The following is a 19,014-nucleotide window of genomic DNA, read 5'->3' on the forward strand; positions in this document are numbered from 1 at the left end:
CCTCCAATCTGTCCAATAACTCCTCGACAATCTCAGACTCAACCCTCAACTTCGCCGACCGCTCCAAGAGACCCCCCCCCCCAATACATTTTTGGGGCTGCCTCTCGGGCTTCCAGCTGCGCTGCCGTGCTGCCTCCTCATACCGACTCCTCTCTGCTTTCACTGCCTCCAGCTCTGCCTTGGGGCGGCGATATTCCCCTGGTTGTGCTCAGGGTCCTCCGCCGTCCAGAATTTCCTCCCAAGTCCATGAGTCCTGCGATCGCTGCCTTTCACCACGCTGCCTTTCACCTGCTGCCTTTCACCACGCTGCCTTTCACCTGCTGCCTTTCACCACGCTGCCTTTCACCTGCTGCCTTTCACCACACTGCCTTTCACCTGCTGCCTTTCACCACGCTGCCTTTCACCTGCTGCCTTTCACCACGCTGCCTTTCACCACGCTGCCTTTCACCACGCTGCCTTTCACCACGCTGCCTTTCACCACGCTGCCTTTCACCACGCTGCCTTTCACCTGCTGCCTTTCACCACGCTGCCTTTCACCTGCTGCCTTTCACCACGCTGCCTTTCACCTGCTGCCTTTCACCACGCTGCTTGGTCTTTTTATGGTGGGTTATGTCACCAACGTCGTAGTGAGGAGACCAAAGCGCAGAGTGATGTGAATACATCCTTTTAATTATGGATGAAAACAAACACAAAGTACACTAATCAAACAAACAAAATAGAATAAACAAACGTGACCGCTATAAATACTGAGTGCAAACATGCAACATCACATAGACAACAACCCACCAAATAACCAAATAGACAATAACCCACCAAATACCCAAAGAAGATGGCTGCCTAAATCAAATCAAATGTATTTATATAGCCCTTCGTACATCAGCTGATATCTCAAAGTGCTGTACAGAAACTCAGCCTAAAACCCCCAAACAGCAAGCAATGCAGGTGTAGAAGCACCTGGGTACTGTTGCCGGACACTCTGAATATGGTTCCCAATTAGACAACGATGAACAGCTGCCTCTAATTGAGAACCAATCTAGGCAACCACAGACATACATAAACACCTAGATGGTAAACAACCCCATAAACCTACAGAAAACCCTAGTCAGTACAAAAACACATACATCACCCATCTCACACCCTGACCTAACCAAAATATATAAAAAAAACAAAAAATACTCAGGTCAGGGCGTGACAATATATTTAGATTTGTTTAACACTTTTTTGGTTACTACATGATTCCATGTGTTTTTTCATCATTTTGATTTATTCACTCTTATTCTACAATGTAGAATATATCTATATATATATATCTATATATATATATATATATATATATATATATATTTAAAAAAACTTGAATGGGTAGGTTATGTCCAAACTTTTGACTGGTACTGTACAGCATATAAGTAAGTAAGAATCCTTGTATGAGCCTTCCCACACACACTGAATCAACATTTCTTCCACGTAATTTCAATGCAATAGAACCAACGTGGAATAGACATTGAATTGACATACAGTGCCTTGCGAAAGTATTCGGCCCCCTTGAACTTTGCGACCTTTTGCCACATTTCAGGCTTCAAACATAAAGATATAAAACTGTATTTTTTTGTGAAGAATCAACAACAAGTGGGACACAATCATGAAGTGGAACGACATTTATTGGATATTTCAAACTTTTTTAACAAATCAAAAACTGAAGAATTAGGCGTGCAAAATTATTCAGCCCCCTTAAGTTAATACTTTGTAGCTCCACCTTTTGCTGCGATTACAGCTGTAAGTCGCTTGGGGTATGTCTCTATCAGTTTTGCACATCGAGAGACTGACATTTTTTCCCATTCCTCCTTGCAAAACAGCTCGAGCTCAGTGAGGTTGGATGGAGAGCATTTGTGAACAGCAGTTTTCAGTTCTTTCCACAGATTCTCGATTGGATTCAGGTCTGGACTTTGACTTGGCATTCTAACACCTGGATATGTTTATTTTTGAACCATTCCATTGTAGATTTTGCTTTATGTTTTGGATCATTGTCTTGTTGGAAGACAAATCTCCGTCCCAGTCTCAGGTCTTTTGCAGACTCCATCAGGTTTTCTTCCAGAATGGTCCTGTATTTGGCTCCATCCATCTTCCCATCAATTTTAACCATCTTCCCTGTCCCTGCTGAAGAAAAGCAGGCCCAAACCATGATGCTGCCACCACCATGTTTGACAGTGGAGATTGGGGTGTTCAGCTGTGTTGCTTTTACGCCAAACATAACGTTTTGCATTGTTGCCAAAAAGTTCAATTTTGGTTTCATCTGACCAGAGCACCTTCTTCCACATGTTTGGTGTGTCTCCCAGGTGGCTTGTGGCAAACTTTAAACAACACTTTTTATGGATATCTTTAAGAAATGGCTTTCTTCTTGCCACTCTTCCATAAAGGCCAGATTTGTGCAATATACGACTGATTGTTGTCCTATGGACAGAGTCTCCCACCTCAGCTGTAGATCTCTGCAGTTCATCCAGAGTGATAATGGGCCTCTTGGCTGCATCTCTGATCAGTCTTCTATGTGTGAGCTGAAATTTTAAAGAGACGGCCAGGTCATGGTAGATTTGCAGTGGTCTGATACTCCTTCCATTTCAATATTATTGCTTGCACAGTGCTCCTTGGGATGTTTAAAGCTTGGGAAATATTTTTGTATCCAAATCCGGCTTTAAACTTCTTCACAACAGTATCTCGGACCTGCCTGGTGTGTTCCTTGTTCTTCATGATGCTCTCTGCGCTTTTAACGGACGTCTGAGACTATCACAGTGCAGGTGCATTTATACGGAGACTTGATTACACACAGGTGGATTGTATTTATCATCATTAGTCATTTAGGTCAACATTGGATCATTCAGAGATCTTCACTGAACTTCTGGAGAGAGTTTGCTGCACTGAAAGTAAAGGGGCTGAATAATTTTGCACGCCCAATTTTTCAGTTTTTGATTTGTTAAAAAAGTTTGAAATATCCAATAAATGTTGTTCCACTTCATGATTGTGTCCCACTTGTTGTTGATTCTTCACAAAAAAATACAGTTTTATATCTTTATGTTTGAAGCCTGAAATGTGGCAAAAGGTCGCAAAGTTCAAGGGGGCCGAATACTTTCGCAAGGCACTGTATGTGCCCACTGGGTTGGCTTGTGCCACAACAGCTCATGGGACCAGAGCTCCTGTTTCTGTAGTGTGAGGCAGCATGATGTACAAGTACATGACTCTATTCTATCGCAGAGCCTTAGCCCCAATGTATCTCGTTATTGCAGAGATGCACCAAGTCCCACCACTCGGGCCTGGGGATCAAACTCCTTCCAATCTCAGGGCGGACACTCAAACCATAAGGCCACTGAATCTTCGGTTGAGGCAATTTTTGGTGTTTGGTATTTTATTAGGATCCCCATTAGCTGTTGCAAAAGCAGCAGCTACTATTCCTGGGGTCCACACAAAACATGAAATATGACATAATACAGAACTTAAATAGACAAAAATAAACCAGTCTTGTGTTGTATCATGCGTCACCAAATTTACCCTGAAGCCCCAAACTTGCCCTCAAGGCAGCTTCAATTGGTTCCTTAAATAACGCTGACGCAATAATAACATATGTGTGACAGCGTGTGTGCGTAATAAAATTAAATATACCGTATGTAAAAAAAGAAATCAGTCTTGTGTTGTATCGCACACTGTCTATCTGGATATTCTTTGAGACAGTCGAAGATCCTCTTTTTTGGACTGTTCATTTTCTGAGCCTTCAAAAAAAAAAAACGGAAATATTTTTGGCTCTTTAATTAATCAAATAAATTATTCATGTGGACATCGTACATTAAAACAACATCTGCATACTAAATTGTTATGCAAAAAGGAAACAAGTCTAGCGAATTCCTGATGAATACTTTATGACTGATTCTGTAAAACGTCTACGGGATGTGTGTTGTCTTTGTCCCAACGGAATCTTCATACCGATTGGCTTATTTAAAAGAAGAGGAACACATATGGACATGGGACTATCCTAGTAATGCAGGATAGGTCAGTCGTACACAACGTATAGGAAACAATGACTAAGTCAAGGTTTGGTAGTAAAGGCCATGCCGTTGTTGTATGGATAGATGGGATGGTACACAGTTGACCATATAGATCCCTATAAACGTACAGTTACCAGTAAAAAGTTTGGACACAACTACTCAATCAAGATTTATTTATTTATTTTATTTTTTTACTATTTTCTACATTGTAAAATAATAGTGAAGACATCAAAACTATGAAATAACACATGTGGAATCATGTAGTAACCAGAAAAGTGTTGAACAAATCAAAATATATTTTAGATTCTTCTTTGCCTTGACGACAGCTTTGCACACGCTTGGCATTCCAAACATTTGTTTTGGTATTGTTTGTAGTGCATTACTTTTGTCCAAGGGATATAGAAAGACCACACAGGTACATTTCTTCATAGATATTACATTTGATTCCTGAATAGACTTTAATGTGGATGTTTAGCCCCTACTCTGGCTAGTGGATAGTTTGAATATTTACTAGAAGCCTTGGGCAGAATAAAACAAATATGATAGCCCATTAAAACAGTAATGATAACCAATGGTACAGATATTACAGAGAGCTATAACTGAGCTGATAATGATCCGCCATGTCACACACACACACACACACACACACACACACACACACACACACACACACACACACACACACACACACACTCACACTTTATCTCTCTCACACACACACAAACACACACTCACACTTTCTCTCTCTCTCTCTCACACACACACATACACACACACACACACACTCACACTTTATCTCTCTCTCTCTCTCACACACACACACACACACACACACACTCTCTCTCTCTCATACACAGACACACACATCCGTCTATTTGTCATACAGCCATTCCACCATCCACCATCATTTCAGCTCGTCTCATCTCCTCTCAGGGAAAATATAAATCTATTAGGCACCGAAGGTCACGTCGAGAGCACAAACAAAAACGTGAATTGCAGAGCACTGAAACACACTGCCGCGCACATCCGTAAATAACTCCTCTACAGATGTAGCATCTTACATTGAACCATTTAGCTACAGCAGAATAATGATCCTGCAGCAACAGGAAATGTGAATTATTATGTGGATTATAATGAATATACATTTTTTGTAGGGGTTTTATACACCCACAGGACAGTAGGACTCTAGGAAGAGGGTTGGACTGAAAACCTACAGGACAGTAGATCTCCAGGAAGAGGGTTGGACTGAAAACCTACAGGACAATAGATCTCCAGGAAGAGGCTTGGACTGAAAACCTACAGGACAGGAGCTCTCCAGGAAGAGGATTGGACTGAAAATCTTCAGGACAGGAGATCTCCAGGAAGAGGGTTGGACTGAAAACCTACAGGACAGGAGATCTCCAGGAAGAGGGTTGGACTGAAAACCTACAGGACAGGAGATCTTCAGGAAGAGGGTTGGGCTGAAAACCTACAGGACAGGAGATCTTCAGGAAGAGGGTTGGACTGAAAATCTTCAGGAAGAGGGTTGGGCAGCACTGTATTAGACATACACGCATGATTTAAAACATTGATAAAAAAAAAAGATGGGGCTTTAAGTGAAAGTTGTCCTGCGACAGGCTGATCAAATTAAGATCCTTCATATGTATCTCACCTGACGCTAATGTTTTCATCATAAACAAGGTGACACCTTATGAGAGAAACGGCTATTATCGGGCTTAAATGACTGCCTCCTGTCTTGACGTTTTTTGCAAAAGATTAGACGGAAAGGGGAGTGACAGCACTTTGACATCTCGTTTCATGGCCCCTGATATTAAGGCATTTGGATGGCGATGCGATGTGTTGCGATGCGACCGTGCTGATGATGACTCTATGTCGTGGTGGGGAATTAATACAGCTGGATTGAGGCCTCCTAATCCTCTATTTTTGCGGAGAGAGAGAGAGGCAGAGAGGGAGAGAGAGAGGCAGAGAGGGAGAGAGAGAGGCAGAGAGGGAGAGAGAGAGGCAGAGAGGGAGAGAGAGAGGCAGAGAGGGAGAGAGAGAGGCAGAGAGGGAGCGAGAGTGAGGGGAGAGCCATTGTTGGAGGGCTGATTAGAGTCCCTGTCATCGTTAATAACAGGATTATGTCTGAGCCCATCAGCGGAGCCCAGGTTTTTCTATCAGTTTCCTGGCTGACGCTGTTTCTGTATGAGAGAGGCGGATGTTGTTGCTGTAAACACTCAGACATTCATCAAATGTGTTGAATAAGTGTGTGGAGGACAGAGAGGTGGTTGTCATACACACACACACACACACACAAACACACACACACACACACACGTGAAGGCACACACACCGACACCTATCAGATCTTATCTGAAAGATCACCAATTAACCATGACCTTCAAATGACCCCCTAGTGATATGTGCTGTCCCCCAGACTCTATTGGCAAAATATCCTCTGAGGATTCCCCTCAGGCACCCCAGATACCGTCATCCACGAGCATGGTTCTGAAGTACCATCCACCGATCACCACCCCCAACCATGACCCTCAGGCATCCTAACTACATTAATGTCATATGACTCTGGAAATGGGGGGGGGGGAATAATGATAGGCACCTGTTCCTTCTCTATTTTATATAGCTGTCATATGGCAGAGGAACTAGCAGAGTTTATTACCCAACAATATACAATGCAGTGAACTTCACCCAGCCACTGCGATATTCTACTTCTTATCTCCTCCAGCTGCTTCCCAGCAGCACAGTCATCCATCAATGGCTTTTGGGAAGAAGTGTGTGTGTGTGTGTTAAAAACAGGCATACACACACACCTATCCTCAACTCCCCCCTATGACCACAGACCTCAGCCTCTACTTGTACACAGTCTTTCTCTGTAGTGCAGTGTCTATTCTCTAGTGTAGTGGGTCTGTCTACTCTCTAGTGTAGTGGGTCGGTCTACTCTCTAGTGTAGTGGGTCTGTCTATTCTTTAGTGTAGTGGTTCTGTCTATTCTCTAGTGTAGTGTGTCTGTCTATTCTTTAGTGTAGTGGGTCTGTCTATTCTTTAGTGTAGTGGGTCTGTCTATTCTCTCTAGTGTAGTGGGTCTGTCTATTCTCTCTAGTGTAGTGGGTCTGTCTATTCTCTGTAGTGTAGTGGGTCTGACTATTCTCTAGTGTAGTAGGTCTGTCTATTCTCTAGTGTAGTGGGTCTGTCTATTCTCTAGTGTAGTGGGTCTGTCTATTCTCTAGTGTAGTGGGTCTGCCTATTCTTTAGTGTAGTGGGTAGTGGGTCTGTCTATTATCTGTATTGTAGTGGGTCTGTCTATTCTCTGTAGTGTAGTGGGTCTCTCTATTCTCTAGTGCAGTGGGTCTGTCTATTCTCTAGTGTAGTGGGTATTTGTTTTATCTGTAGTGTAGTGGTCTCTTTCTTTTCTCTAGTGTAGTGGGTCTGTCTATTCTCTGTAGTGTAGTAGGTCTGTCTATTTTCTAGTGTAGTGGGTCTGTCTATTCTCTAGTGTAGTGGGTCTGTCTATTCTCTAGTGTAGCGGGTCTGTCTATTATCTGTAGTGTAGTGGGTCTGTCTAACCTCTGTAGTGTAGTGGGCCTGTCTATTCTCTAGCGTAGTGGGTCTGTCTATTCTCTGGTGTAGTGGGTCTGGCTATTCTCTAGTGTAGTGGGTTTGTCTACTCTCTAGTGTAGTGGGTCTGTCTACTCTCTAGTGTAGTGGTTCTGTCTACTCTCTAGTGTAGTGGGTCTGTCTATTCCCTGTAGTGTAGTGGGTCTGTCTATTCTCTGTAGTGTAGTAGGTCTGTCTATTCTCTGTAGTGTAGTAGGTCTGTCTATTCTCTGTAGTGTAGTCAGTCTGTCTATTCTCTGTAGTGTAGTGAGTCTGTCTATTCTCTGTAGTGTAGTGGGTCTGTCTATTCTCTAGTTAGTGGGTCTGTCTATTCTCTACTGTAGTGGGTCTGTCTATTCTTTAGTGTAGTGGTTCTGTCTAGTAGCTGTATTGTAGTGGGTCTCTCTATTCTCTAGTGTAGTGGGTCTGTCTATTCTCTAGTGTAGTGGGTCTTTGTTTTATCTGTAGTGTAGTGGTCTCTTTCTTTTCTCCAGTGTAGTGGGTCTGTCTATTCTCTGTAGTGTAGTAGGTCTGTCTATTTTCTAGTGTAGTGGGTCTGTCTATTATCCAAAGTGTAGTAGGTCTGTCTATTCTCTAGTGTAGTGGGTCTGTCTATTCTCTTAGTGTAGTGGGTCTGTCTATTCTCTGTAGTGTAGTGGGTCTGTCTAACCTCTGTAGTGTAGTAGGTCTGTCTATTCTCTGTAGTGTAGTGAGTCTGTCTATTCTCTGTAGTGTAGTGGGTCTGTCTATTCTCTAGTTAGTGGGTCTGTCTATTCTCTACTGTAATGGGTCTGTCTATTCTTTAGTGTAGTGGTTCTGTCTATTAGCTGTATTGTAGTGGGTCTCTCTATTCTCTAGTGTAGTGGGTCTGTCTATTCTCTAGTGTAGTGGGTCTTTGTTTTATCTGTAGTGTAGTGGGTCTGTCTAACCTCTCTAGTGTAGTGGGTCTGTCTACTCTCTAGTATAATGGGTCTGTCTACTCTCTAGTGTAGTGGGTCTGTCTATTCCCTAGTTTAGTAGGTCTGTCTATTCTCTGTAGTATAATGGGTCTGTCTATTCTCTCTAGTGTAGTGGGTCTGTCTATTCTCTGTAGTATAATGGGTCTGTCTACTCTCTAGTGTAGTGGGTCTGTCTATTCTCTGTAGTATGATGGGTCTGTCTACTCTCTAGTGTAGTGGGTCTGTCTACTCTCTAGTGTAGTGGGTCTGTCTACTCTCTAGTGTAGTGGTTCTGTCTACTCTCTAGTGTAGTGGGTCTGTCTACTCTCTAGTGTAGTGGTTCTGTCTACTCTCTAGTGTAGTGGTTCTGTCTACTCTCTAGTGTAGTGGGTCTGTCTACTCTCTAGTGTAGTGGGTCTGTCTATTCTCTAGTTTAGTGGGTCTGTCTATTTTCTGTAGTGTAGTGAGTCTGTCTATTCTCTGTAGTGTAGTAGGTCTGTCTATTCTCTGTAGTGTAGTGGTCTCTGGGATCTTGCCCAGTCAATATTGTCTACTGGATTTGTCTTATGTGAGAAAGTGCATGCAACTGTCTAGGGATTGAGATATTGATCTGCGTCTGGGACCAGGCTATCACAATACACTATAGGCCTGTTGCGTGTTCTTTCTTTGGCTTGTGAGAAGGAGAGTGAAAGATAGGTCATATGTCTGGCCTGTGAGTGAGTGCGTGCGTCCATATTTTGCCAAGTAAACAGCCAGCCAGCCCTGTCCTGTACATCTCTCAGTATCTCAGGTGGCAGATCACGTCTCCTCACAGCACTGGTGATTCACTCTGGCTCAGATTGGCACAGTCAGGGAGATGGTCTGTCTGTGTGTGTATGTTTGTGTTTGTGTGTGTGTGTGTGTGTGTGTGTGTGTGTGTGTGTGTGTGTGTGTTGGCAGATTGGCACAGTCAGGGACGTGATGTGTGTGTGCATGCTGCGAACACGTGCTCATGCCAACACACACACAAACATGTACTACTCACTCACGTGCACACACACACACATACACACACACACACAGCCAGTGTGTGTCTGGGACAGGCCTAGCTGTTGACTGACCTGGACCCTGGTGATGTACTCCATAACATTCAGGTCATGCCAGCGTGCCATGCTGATAAAACCCCAAAGCCATTTAAACTCGTGCAGGTGCAGACGTCATTAACATGCTCGGGGATTAGCGGTCTAACGGAACATTTAGGTAAATAAAGGGCGAACGCTGTTGGTCTCACCACTCTGTCTAAACCGTTGGCCTCCGTGACATTTACCGGTTCCAAACAGGCTTCACGTGGGGTACCGTTAAACGGGCCGCTCATAGCGACACACGCTCACACAGAGGATCCTGGAGAGCAAGTACCTCTGAAAACATGATGTGTGTGTTTAATTATTGACGTTGAATATGATGTGATCAACACAATGACTGTAATTCCTTAATATAATGGTTAGCCTACATTTTATTCGTTTCATAAATAGGCCCTATGTTGTGGGTAATATGTACACCTATACATTAGCCTATTCAGCTTGTGTGGTTCTATTGCTTTTTCTCCTCAAACTCTGGAATTCAAGAATACATGGCGGTTCAGCATTTCTCCAAGAACAGCACCGTAATCAATTACGTTGAGTAGAAATCCAATGCACTTAAACTTCCAGCGCGAATAACAAGGGGCTGCAGAAGAGAGGTACATTTATCGATAAAATAATGAATTCCAACCAAACCCCTCCTCCTCCTCCCGTGAGACGTTCGCTCCCCCTGGCTCCCCCATCCACAATAAGAGATATCTGCGATGTGGAGTGGCGCAGGGCTCCCGCCTCGCTGACAGAGAGGAAACGAGCGAATCGCCCGCGTGACTCTCTCACTCATTGACCGCGCGGTCTATAGCAATTTTCATTATCCCTACCCGGTAGTGAGCAGTGAGGACCACTGCTAGGCTATCTCCATTGAAGGAACCGGGACAGAGGGAGAGAGCGAGAGAGAGGGGGGGGGGGGGGGCGAGACGGTATTTGGAGCTCTCTCCAGCCTGCGCTCCCTCACAACCGCAGCAAGATGCTGAGCGCCGCTCTTTGCCAACCGGCTGCTGTTTCTCCCGTCTCCAGGGGCTGACTCCCGGTGAAGAGAACTCTAAATGGGCGTTTTTACCGTGTCTGTTGATTCTCAAGGATCCACGGTTGGATATTTTCGAAATGAAACGAATGAAAGATGTGAGCATCGAGAAGTGTTCTTGTTTTAGTGTGGTATCTGCAGTCTCCTCCCCCATAACAGTCAAGTCCACTGAACGCAGTGGTTCAGTGATTTTGAGTATTTATTTTCATGATAAATACGAAAAAGGATTCACATTTTGACATTAGGGACTTTCTAACTTTCCCCGGTGTTTCGTTGTCTGTTTTGCGGTCTCTGTCCGTGAAACAAAAGATCTCAGGACATCATCAACTCTGTGGAAAACAGCGACTTGAGATCTTCCCCCGGTCTGAACAGTTTAGCGCTGTTTCTCCCCTTCTCCATCCCTCTTCAAGCATCTCCTCTGGGTGGGATTTCGACCGATGCTTGCCCTTTGTTTGCTTCTTGTACTGTCTTGTCATTTGTTTTGTTTGTTTCACAGCATGATGATTCACATGCTCAGCCATAATAGCCAAAGAAATGTATTCAAATTACGCATGCAACATGACAGTAATTCGTTTTGTTATGCTAAATTCCTATGACTGAATGCAAAAGAAAGCACGGGCTTATAATATGGGTCTATTTCGAGGTTGCCTTCTAGGACTTGGCAGATCCATGCTAACTTGATTTGTGTGTGTGTGTGTGTGTGTGTGTGTGTATGTGTGTGTGTGCGTGTGTGTGTGTGTGTGTGTGTGTGTATGTGTGTGTGTGTGTGTGTGTGTGTGTGTGTGTGTGTGTGTGTGTGTGTGTGTGTGTGTGTGTGTGTGTGTGTATGTGTGTGTGTGTGTGTGTGTGTATGTGTGTGTGTGTGTGTGTCTGTGTCTGTGTGTGTGTGTGTGTGTGTCTGTGTGTGTGTGTGTGTGTGTGTGTGTGCCTGTTTGCAGTTACGCTGGAAGTCGCCACCCATGTGGCCCTCGAGAGTGGGGAGCAGGCAGCCCTGTCCCCGGGAATCGGCACTCCGCAGGGCGGCCATCAGTGGCAACGTCCTCGCCCTGCCGCCGCACCACGTCCCCACGGGCAGGAGTGTCCGGGTCTTCATCTGTGCCAACCCTGACGGTAAGACACCACTGGCCAGGGATCAAATCTGCGAGTCCAGATGACTCTGAATAAACTGTTTTAGTGATGACCTAATCTGCAGAAAAGTAGGATGCTGCGCGTCACAGTTTGTTCCTGGCGCATGTGTGACCTGTTACGCGCACGATGATACCTAAGTCATTGCACTTTTACCCATTTCCGACAGAAGATATGGTATATTACCTGTAAAAAAATGTATATAAGTCAATGTTTATATGACCCACTTTCCAACAGTCCCTTAGTTACCACTTATTTGCAGGTATACCTCTTTTATACATATCAGTGGGTAACTTGTGAATTGAGATGGGTGGGGTTGTTGTTAAACCTGTTTGCAGTCCAAATTAGGGAGGTATTAAACAATGGATGTGTTAATTAATTGACCTGCAAAAAAGCAGAGAACCATTCACACAGACCCAAAACCTGTACTTTGGTTACAGGAATAACATGTCTGTGAAAATGCACAAATTATATATATGTCTCTAGGCCGCTTTTATTTTGTAGTGTTGTTTTTCCTTTATTTATCTAGGCAAGTCAGTTAAGAACAAACTCTTATTTTCAATGACGGCCTAGGAACAGTGGGTTAACTGCCTGTTCAGGGGCAGTACGACAGATTTGTACCTTGTCAGCTCAAGGGTTTGAACTTGCAACCTTCCGGTTACTAGTCCAACGCACAAACCACTAGGCTAACCACGCCCCATGTCAAATATACTAACAAAATGGTCTTAAAATGCAGACGTGGTAAATTTGTGGGATTTTGGTCTGTGGGTGAAAGGGATATTACAGACGTGAAGATTGATTTAGAATTCGAGCTGCTCATGAGCAAATGTATTTCATATCATTTCCAATATTTATGTCAGATCGTTCCAGTTCCTGAGAAAAAAAAAGGAGCGTTGAACAATGTATGTCATTTACTGTGTCCCCATCATGATGGTCCCAATGGTCCATACAAACGACAGGACAGGAGAGTGACATATCACGATACTCTACCAGCCCTGTCACTGACTGACACAGAGTGTTCCCGCGTCCAACAGTCAGTCACTAATGGTATTGTTCAATTCAATTAGGACGCGCATCAGCGCCGTAGACATTAATGAGCCAAACCCACTCGACTGGAGAGGATAGACCGAGATTATGCTTGTAGTTGTGTAGTTATTCTACCGTTCGGTCAACAACGGTTATATGGATTAATTAGCCAATTATAATATACGTCACTTCGTTTTGAAAAGTAATTTTAATCATATGGGATTCTGGTTAATCTCAAGCGATGTTTTAATACGTTGTGAGGTAGGGATTTTCCTAACAGTTTGTGAGGAAAACGTCAATGACGCGCAAGGCTGTGGGGTCGGAGGGGGGATAGCATGCACTTGCAGAGCTGCTGAATACGGCCTCGGGTCGGGAAGTAAAAATAGGCTTTCTAAAAACGGAGTAAACAAAGCAAGAGAACTAGAGTAGCCTAGACACAAACAGAGAGGGTGAGATGAAGGGCGAGATGGAGAAAGGGACGACGACGCACTCATTGACAAAAAAAAAAATAGGGCCAAAAATGCAACAACTGTCAACAGAGTGATCAAATGACCTAAAAGTCCTCTGGTTTTGTCCCAGTTTTTATCCATATCCAATGGCAAACACAGTAGAAGAAATGTGTCACCTGTTGCTGGTCCAATCATTACATTTCACCTGCAGTAACTCTGAAGATGCTTAGGAATCAGAGGTCCAATAGGAATACATGGAAAATAAGAAATGCATTTGAAATATTTGCCCGTCCATTTCAGGAACGATATTGACACACTGTTGACTAAAGGTTGCTATACGTTATACAAAGGGTGGGTCTAATCCTGAACGCTGATTGGTTAAAACCGCATTCCAGCCTGTGTCTATTCCACGAGTTACCACCGGCTAAATCTATGACATTAAAGTGCCTATTTATTCTGTTCCATCTGACTGAGCAATCCACCGTCTCATCAGCCCAGCCAGGCAATTTATAAACTTGATCTCCACTATAAAAATCATCTAGACATTATCTCACATTTCTTTTAGACATTTAGTTTTCAACAGAGGTGATTTGTATAAACCTTGCTGTCTGTCTGTCTGTCTGACATTTGCAACATTGTTTTAATATTCAAATTCGATCTCCAGCTGTCCCATAGTATTAATGTCAGGAGTCAGAACGAGACAGACAGGCAGGGCAGCATTTCTCAGCCAGTCGAATAAACGAATCAGCATAATTGTTATGGATATACATTATACAAAGAAATGCCAATTGAAAAAAAGGTAAAAACGGAAGAACGTGCAGCTAGTTTGCAATCTACCCAGCTTCAGTTTGAAGTGATTGTGTTAGCTGTTTTGTTGGCTAGCTCCTCTGAAGAACCGTGTCCTGACAAGTGAGCACATGTTCTATGCCAGGTGAAGTTGCGCCTCATTAGCTCATTGTTATGGATGCAGCAAAATAAATCACTAGAAAACAGCTAGGATTGTTCCATTTTTTTTCAATTTTCACCTAAAATGACATACCCAAATCTAACTGCCTGTAGCTCAGGACCTAAAGCAAGGATATGCATATTCTTGAAACCATTTGAAGGGAAACACTTTGAAATTTGTCGAAATGTGAAATTAATGTAGGAGAATATAACATATTAGATCTGATAAAAGATAATACAAAGAAAAACATGTTTTCTTTGAAATGCAAGAGAAAGGCCATTATATGACTTAGGAGTCTAGTCACAATTTAGATTTTGGCCACTAGATGGCAGCAGTGTATGTGCACATTTTTAGATCGATCCAGTGAATCATTGCATTACTGTTCAAAATGTTGTATCAAGTCTGCCCAAATGTGCCTAATTGGTTAATTGATACATTTTCAAGTACATAACTGTGCACTCTCCTCAAACAATAGCATGGTATTATTTCACTATAATAGCTACTGTAAACTGGACAGTGCAGTTAGATTAACAAGAATGTAATCTTTCTGCCCATATAAGACATGTCTGTGTCCTGGAATGTTTTCTGTTACTTACAACTGTCATGCTAATCACATTATGGCACGTTATCTCAACCGTCCCGGTATAGAGACACCAATCCAAATGTAGCTACAGTGCTGTTATTCTGTCTGCAATGTTTGACGTGACTGTCAGTTAGCCGTAGTTGACTAGCTAGCAAGCAAGGGATAAGAACGTTACCAGCCAGTATGGCAATGGAACATTTAGAACCAACGACTGGGTCGCCATAGATACAGAACAGAAAGACTGAACAACTGGGTTGCATCTCTGACAAGCGAACTGATCAAATGAACGACCAGCTGGCTTGGGTAGCCACCCTAGATTTGTGTCAGGACTATATCTTGTGGAAGGATTAAATAATATGAATAAATTCATCAAAATAATGCTTTTAATTAAAATATGTAAATCATTATCTGAATATGTTGGTAACCCGTTGTATAAAAGTGATAATGCCCTCGAAGCCGGTGTTTGGAGGATATATTGGCACGGTTTGCCGCCCCTCGGTTTCTGGGGCATTATCACTTAGAAGACTTTACATTACGTCATACAGAACTAGTCAGAACTAGTATTGTGAATTCATGTTAATGGTACTGGGAGGTAGACATTGATTCTACACCCATACACAGATACTTTGTGTTGGGGGGTGAGGGGGGAGAGAGAGAGAGAGAGAGAGAGAGAGAGAGAGAGAGAGAGAGAGAGAGAGAGAGAGAAGGGGAGAGAGAGAGAGAGAGGGAGACAGAGAGAGAGAGAGAGACAGAGAGAGGGAGAGAGAGAGACAGAGAGAGAGAGAGAGAGAGAGCGAGAGCAAGAGAGAGAGCGAGAGAGAGAGCGAGAGAGGCAGTGGAAAGAATCAACCAAAAAAACAGAGCAAATTGGAATGTTACTTGGCCCCAAACATAGTCTTGCTATTGCGAGAAGCCGCCATAGGCACACCTGGCTCTCGAGAGAAGCCCCACAAAATTAGGTGAAAACTGAGCTGCACTTCCTAACTTTCTGCCAAATGTATGATCACATTAGAGATACATATTTCCCACAGATCACCCAGATTCACAAATCATTTGAAAACAAATTGAACATGGATAAACTCCCATATCTGTCGGGCAAATATGCAGTGTTCAATCACAGCAGCAAGATGTGTGGCCCGTTGCCATGTTAAAGAGGTAACCAGTGGAGCACAAACAACATTGTAACTACTGCCAATTTCAGTTTATTTGTCTTCACCTACTATTCGTGCTAAAACACTGTACATAGATGGTAATATAACACCTTGATATGTCTTCATCTTCTTGAAACCTTTTTGAGTGCAATGTTTACTGTTCATTTCTCTATCGTTTTTTTGTTGATGTTGTTTTGCGTCTTTTCACTTTTATTTATTGTTTATTTTGGTAATGTAATTACATGTTTCTCATGCCAACAAAGCCCCTTTGAACTGAATAGAGAGAGAGAGAGAGAGAGAGAGAGAGAGAGACAGAGAGAGAGAGAATTCACATCTTCATTGTCTGTGATCAGCACCAAGTGATTATCAACTCTATGGACTGGATAGTGTTTTTCTAGAAGTAACACACCTTGCACTGTTGGTGGAGTGCTGTTCCACTAGAGGGCGAAATTTCTGCACTACACTAAGTTAAAGTCGTTTTGGCAAAGATGGAATAAATATATTATATTAAGTAGAGTAATCTAGAACCTATAGGGAGACTGATCTAGAACCTATAGGGAGAGTGATCTAGAACCTATAGGGAGAGTGATCTAGAACCTATAGGGAGACTGATCTAGAACCTATAGGGAGAGTGCTCTAGAACCTATAGGGAGACTGATCTAGAACCTATAGGGAGAGTGATCTAGAAACTATAGGGAGAGTGATCTAGAACCTATAGGGAAAGTTATCTAGAACCTATAGGGAGACTGATCTTGAACCGATAGGGAGAGTGATCTAGAACCTATAGGGAGAGTGATCTAGAAACTACAGGGAGAGTGATCTAGAACCTATACTGAGAATGATCTAGAACCTATACTGAGAGTGATCTAGAACCTATAGGGAGAGTGATCTAGAAACTATAGGGAGAGTGATCTAGAACCTATACTGAGAATGATCTAGAACCTATAGGGAGAGTGCTCTAGAACCTATAGGGAGAGTGATCTAGAACCTATAGTGAAAGTGATCTAGAACCTATAGGGAGAGTGATCTTGAACCGATAGGGAGAGTGATCTAGAACCTATAGGGAGAGTGATCTAGAAACTACAGGGAGAGTGATCTAGAACCTATACTGAGAATGATCTAGAACCTATACTGAGAGTGATCTAGAACCTATAGGGAGAGTGATCTAGAACCTATAGTGAGAGTGATCTAGAACCTATAGGGAGAGTGATCTAGAAACTATAGGGAACGTGATCTAGAACCTATAGTGAGAGTGATCTAGAACCTATAGGGAGAGTGATCTAGAACCTATAGGGATAGTGATCTAGAAACTATAGGGAAAGTGATCTAGAACCTATAGTGAGAGTGCTCTAGAACCTATAGGGAGAGTGATCTAGAACCTATAGGGAGAGTGATATAGAAACTATAGGAAAAGTGATCTAGAACCTATAGTGAGAGTGATCTAGAACCTATAGAGAAAGTGATCTAGAACCTATAGGGAGAGTGATCTAGAACCTATAGGGAGAGTGAACTAGGTGTATAAGGCACACTAGGGGAATGGAATTCACTTCAGATATAGTGCGCACTAAGGAAGAGATGACCTTAAGTATGGTCTACTTATGCTTTACCAGAGATAACTACAGTATCATAACAGTTGTACTGTGTCTGTAGATGTGTCTGGCCCACTGGGCCCTCTTCCCCAGATGTGATTCAGTGTTTCAGATTGATGTGTTCTCTGTCTGGTAGTGAGTGACCTATAGCCTATGATGTACAGTCGTGTCACTGCCCAGACTAGTGTAGTCAAAGACCATAGACCGTCCTCTCAGTCCCCTGTTGATGATTCTGCATTTAAGAAGCATCTTACCAACCACTGTAACAATGTTACTGCTGCTACTTATTAAAGGGACAATATGTAATTCAGGAATTCTTTAAGTATCAATGGCTTTATGGTTCATTTAAAAGTCCAAAAAGGGATGTACAAATCCCAGATTGCCCTTTTAAGGACTCTTTGAATGTAGGTTATGGGCACAATAAAACATTGAAGCTGAGATGATTTTGCTGAAAGCCAAATAAAAAATGTTGTTCCAGTATAGTTCATACCTGTCACGCCCTGACCTTAGAGCCGTTTTATTTCTCTATTTGGTTAGGTCAGGGTGTGATTTGGGGTGGTTATTCTATATTGTCTATTCCTTTGTTTTTGGCCGAGTATGGTTCCCAATCAGAGGCAGCTGTCTATCGTTGTCTCTGATTGGGAATCACACTTAGGCAGCCCTTTTTCCCACTTTCTGTTGTGGGATCTTGTTTTTGCACAGTTGCTGTTAGCCCTGCAGAACTTTACGTTAGTTTATATTTTGTTTGTTTTTTGGTGTCATTTTTAATAAAATAAAAATGTACGCCTACCACGCTGCACCTTGGTCCATTCATTCAGACCAACGTAACAACAGATCATTAGTTTGTTCGACCTCGTAAGATCTTTTTTGTGTCGATAAAATGTGTTATGTGAGAAATGGCGGCAGAAATATTGATACAATTACCATCATGTCGAAGTAAACTTGGAGTCACGCGATGATATGGTGCGTGGTCCTCCCACTATGACTTGGGAAAGCGTGCAGTTTATTAGGCTGCAGATGAAATAAGTTACGATGAACTACACAGGGGAGGTGAAAGGTCAAAGTGATCTTAAAGCACCATTCCAATAAATAGCGAGGTTCTGATTCTGGAGACATGATGATCGATGCCTGACTGCTGTTTGACAACCACAAAATATTCTCGCCCTTAATTAAGACTGAAGGGGTTCGATGCGTAAAATGATCTATTCCTCCTACCGCATGTCATCCACTGAGATGTTCAATTTTACCCTGGAATTATTATTCTCATTTTATTTTTGATGTGCTTTATCAGCCTTTAATAGCCTTTAGTAGCATTTAGTAGCCTTTAGTAGCCTTTAGTAGTCTTTATTAGCCTTTAGTAGGCTTTATTAGCCTTTAGTAGCCTTTATTAGCCTTTAGTGGCCTTTAGTAGCCTGTATTAGCCTTTAGTAGCCTTTAGTAGGCTTTATTA

The 19,014-nt window shown here is 42.7% G+C and overlaps 1 protein-coding gene across 1 annotated transcript in view; it reads left to right on the plus strand.

Annotated features, from left to right (window-relative positions):
• The first annotated feature begins 10,355 nt into the window (after positions 1-10,355).
• nwd2 (NACHT and WD repeat domain containing 2) overlaps positions 10,356-19,014 on the plus strand; it is a 94,844-nt gene continuing 86,185 nt past the window's right edge. The window contains exons 1-2 of the mRNA XM_036958270.2: positions 10,356-11,117; positions 11,634-11,805. Of these exons, the coding sequence (XP_036814165.1) occupies positions 11,655-11,805 (151 nt within the window). The 5' untranslated portion in view covers positions 10,356-11,117; positions 11,634-11,654. The remainder of the gene's footprint in view (positions 11,118-11,633; positions 11,806-19,014) is intronic.

Source organism: Oncorhynchus mykiss, chromosome 21 (genome assembly GCF_057628025.1).
Source record: "Oncorhynchus mykiss isolate SJ-2025 chromosome 21, ASM5762802v1, whole genome shotgun sequence".
NCBI classification, from domain to species: Eukaryota; Metazoa; Chordata; class Actinopteri; order Salmoniformes; family Salmonidae; genus Oncorhynchus; species Oncorhynchus mykiss.